The sequence below is a fragment of the Phaethon lepturus genome, unplaced genomic scaffold, assembly GCF_000687285.1.
Source record: "Phaethon lepturus isolate BGI_N335 unplaced genomic scaffold, ASM68728v1 scaffold7959, whole genome shotgun sequence".
NCBI classification, from domain to species: domain Eukaryota; kingdom Metazoa; phylum Chordata; class Aves; order Phaethontiformes; family Phaethontidae; genus Phaethon; species Phaethon lepturus.
Window position 1 is genome coordinate 1 of NW_010561159.1, and position 2,175 is coordinate 2,175.

Sequence of the window (2,175 nt, forward strand, 5' to 3'; positions counted from 1 at the left end):
TTAATAGTTTTCCCTTGAGAGCTCAATAACCGTCTTTCTTTCTAGATTGTTCTGTGCGCGTGCACAACTCCAAAGGCATATCCTGAGTCTGTGTAAATATTCACAACTTTGCTTTGAGCCAGTTCCAAGGCTCGGGTCAGAGCAATTAGTTCTGCCTTCTGTGCAGAGGTATTTATGGGCAAAGGTCTATTATTTCTTGACTAGTGGTAATGGCATATCTCACATGTCTTTTATCACTCAGGACATAGCTGCTTCCATCTGTGAACCAGTTTTCGCTGTTTCCCATAGGGCTGTCTTTTAGATCTGGTCGGCTTGCGTACATTGTTTCAATAGTCTCCAGTCATGATGCATGGGTTCTCCCGTGTTTCTACTAGGAAAGAAGCTGGGTTGACAATGTTAGTAACTACAATCTCCACATCCTCCTGTTCTACCAGTATAGCCTGATATCTAAGGAATCTTTGCAGTGCTCACCCTTCGCTTCCAGCACTGCGAACACTGTGTGAGACACTAAAACAGTCATCTTCTGGCCCAGAGTAAATTTTTGGGTTTCTTGTATATTCAATATTACAGCTGTAATTGTTCTCAAGTATCCAGGCCAACCCTTCGCAGTTGTGTCTAACTGTTTGGAAAAGTAGGCAACTGCTTGTCGATAGGGGCCCAGACCTTGTGTGAATATTCCCAGAGCAATTCCTTGTTTCTCATGGGAAAGGAGAAAAAAATGGTTTACTCACATCTGGGAGCTCTAAGGTCAGAGCCGACATCAAAGTTTTCTTTAGTAGCTCAAAGGCTCGTGTGGTCTCTTTGCCCCATTTAAGGTATTTCTGTTCAGTGGTTGTTAATGCATACAATGGTTTAACAAGCAGTCCATAGTTATATATCCACAGCCAGCACCACCCAGTCATTCTCAGGAAAGTTCGTAACTCTTTTACTGTCTGAGGTCTCGGAGTTGGCATATTGTTTCTTTGTGGGCCTGTCCCAAAGTTCTCTGTCCAGCACTGATTTTGTAGCCCAACTAAATCACTTTCTGCTGCATTATTTGGGCCTTCTTCTTAGACACCCGGTACCCTTGAAGCCCCAAAAAATTTAGTAGACTCACCATCCAGATCATACAATCGTCCTCTGTTTTGGTGGTGATCAGGATATCATCTACATATTGTAACAGTTTCCCTTCTCCAGATGGTATTTCCCAAGATTCCAAGTCTTTTGCGAGCTGATTGCCAAAGATGGTAGGACTGTTCTTAAATCCTTGTGGCAACACCGTCCAAGTGAGCTGAGTCTTGCGACCACTTTTGGGGTTTTCCCATTCGAATGCAAATAATTTTTGGCTGGCTTCATGGAGAGGGAGGCAAAAGAAGGCATCCTTCAGATCTAAAACAGTAAACCAATTTAGTTCAGGTGTTAGTACAGTCAACAGGGTATATGGATTTGCTACTACAGGGTAAAGGTCCTCAGTTATTTTATTTACGGCCCATAGATCCCGGACTATACTATATGACCCATCAGGCTTACGAACAGGTAATATAGGGGTGTTGAAATTAGACTCACACTTTTTCAGTAATCCTATTTATAAAGATTTTTCAATCACTGGCTGAATTCCTTCCTTATCTTTCCTTCTGCGGGAAGACTGGTTAAGAATAGACTCAGTATCTGGATATATTGCTGATCTTTTACTTCCAGAGTAATTTCTCCTTTTTCAAATGTAATTTTTGCACCCAGTTGTTCCAACAAATCTCTTCCCAAAAGTGGCCTTGGGGTGTTGGGTATATACAGGAATTTGTGGATACTCCATTGTTTTTCCAATTTATACTTCAAAGGCTTACAAAAATATGCCTTTTCACTTTGGCCAGTCGCTCCTTTTACCATGGTATAGTCATTTCCCAGGGGCATTAAGGCTTGATTTAAAACCAAGTATGTTGTCCCTGTGTCAACCAAAAATTCTACTTCTTGGTGTTCCTTCCCTAGCCTCATTATAACCAGTGGGTGTGCTAGGGTAGATTCTCCAGGTCTCTGTCAATCCTTTTTCACATGGACTACTATTCTTCCTGTTTGGTGGCTTCGCCTCTTTTCCTTGTTTCTTGGACATTCTCCTTTCCAATGACCAAATTTCTTACACAACGCACATTGATCCTTACCTGATCAAGACAGTTCTCATCTAGGCCTCCTTTCCTCCTCTTC

General features: G+C 42.1%; 1 protein-coding gene across 1 annotated transcript; it reads right to left on the minus strand.

The window, feature by feature from the left end:
• Positions 1 to 1,096: 1,096 nt before the first annotated feature.
• Positions 1,097 to 2,152, minus strand: LOC104626076 (endogenous retrovirus group K member 25 Pol protein-like; the record flags this gene model as incomplete). Its single annotated transcript, XM_010293900.1, is given in 2 exon segments — positions 1,097 to 1,613; positions 2,133 to 2,152. Coding segments are annotated over 2 exon segments (537 nt in total), but the record flags the coding sequence as incomplete, so codon positions are not given.
• Positions 2,153 to 2,175: the final 23 nt, after the last annotated feature.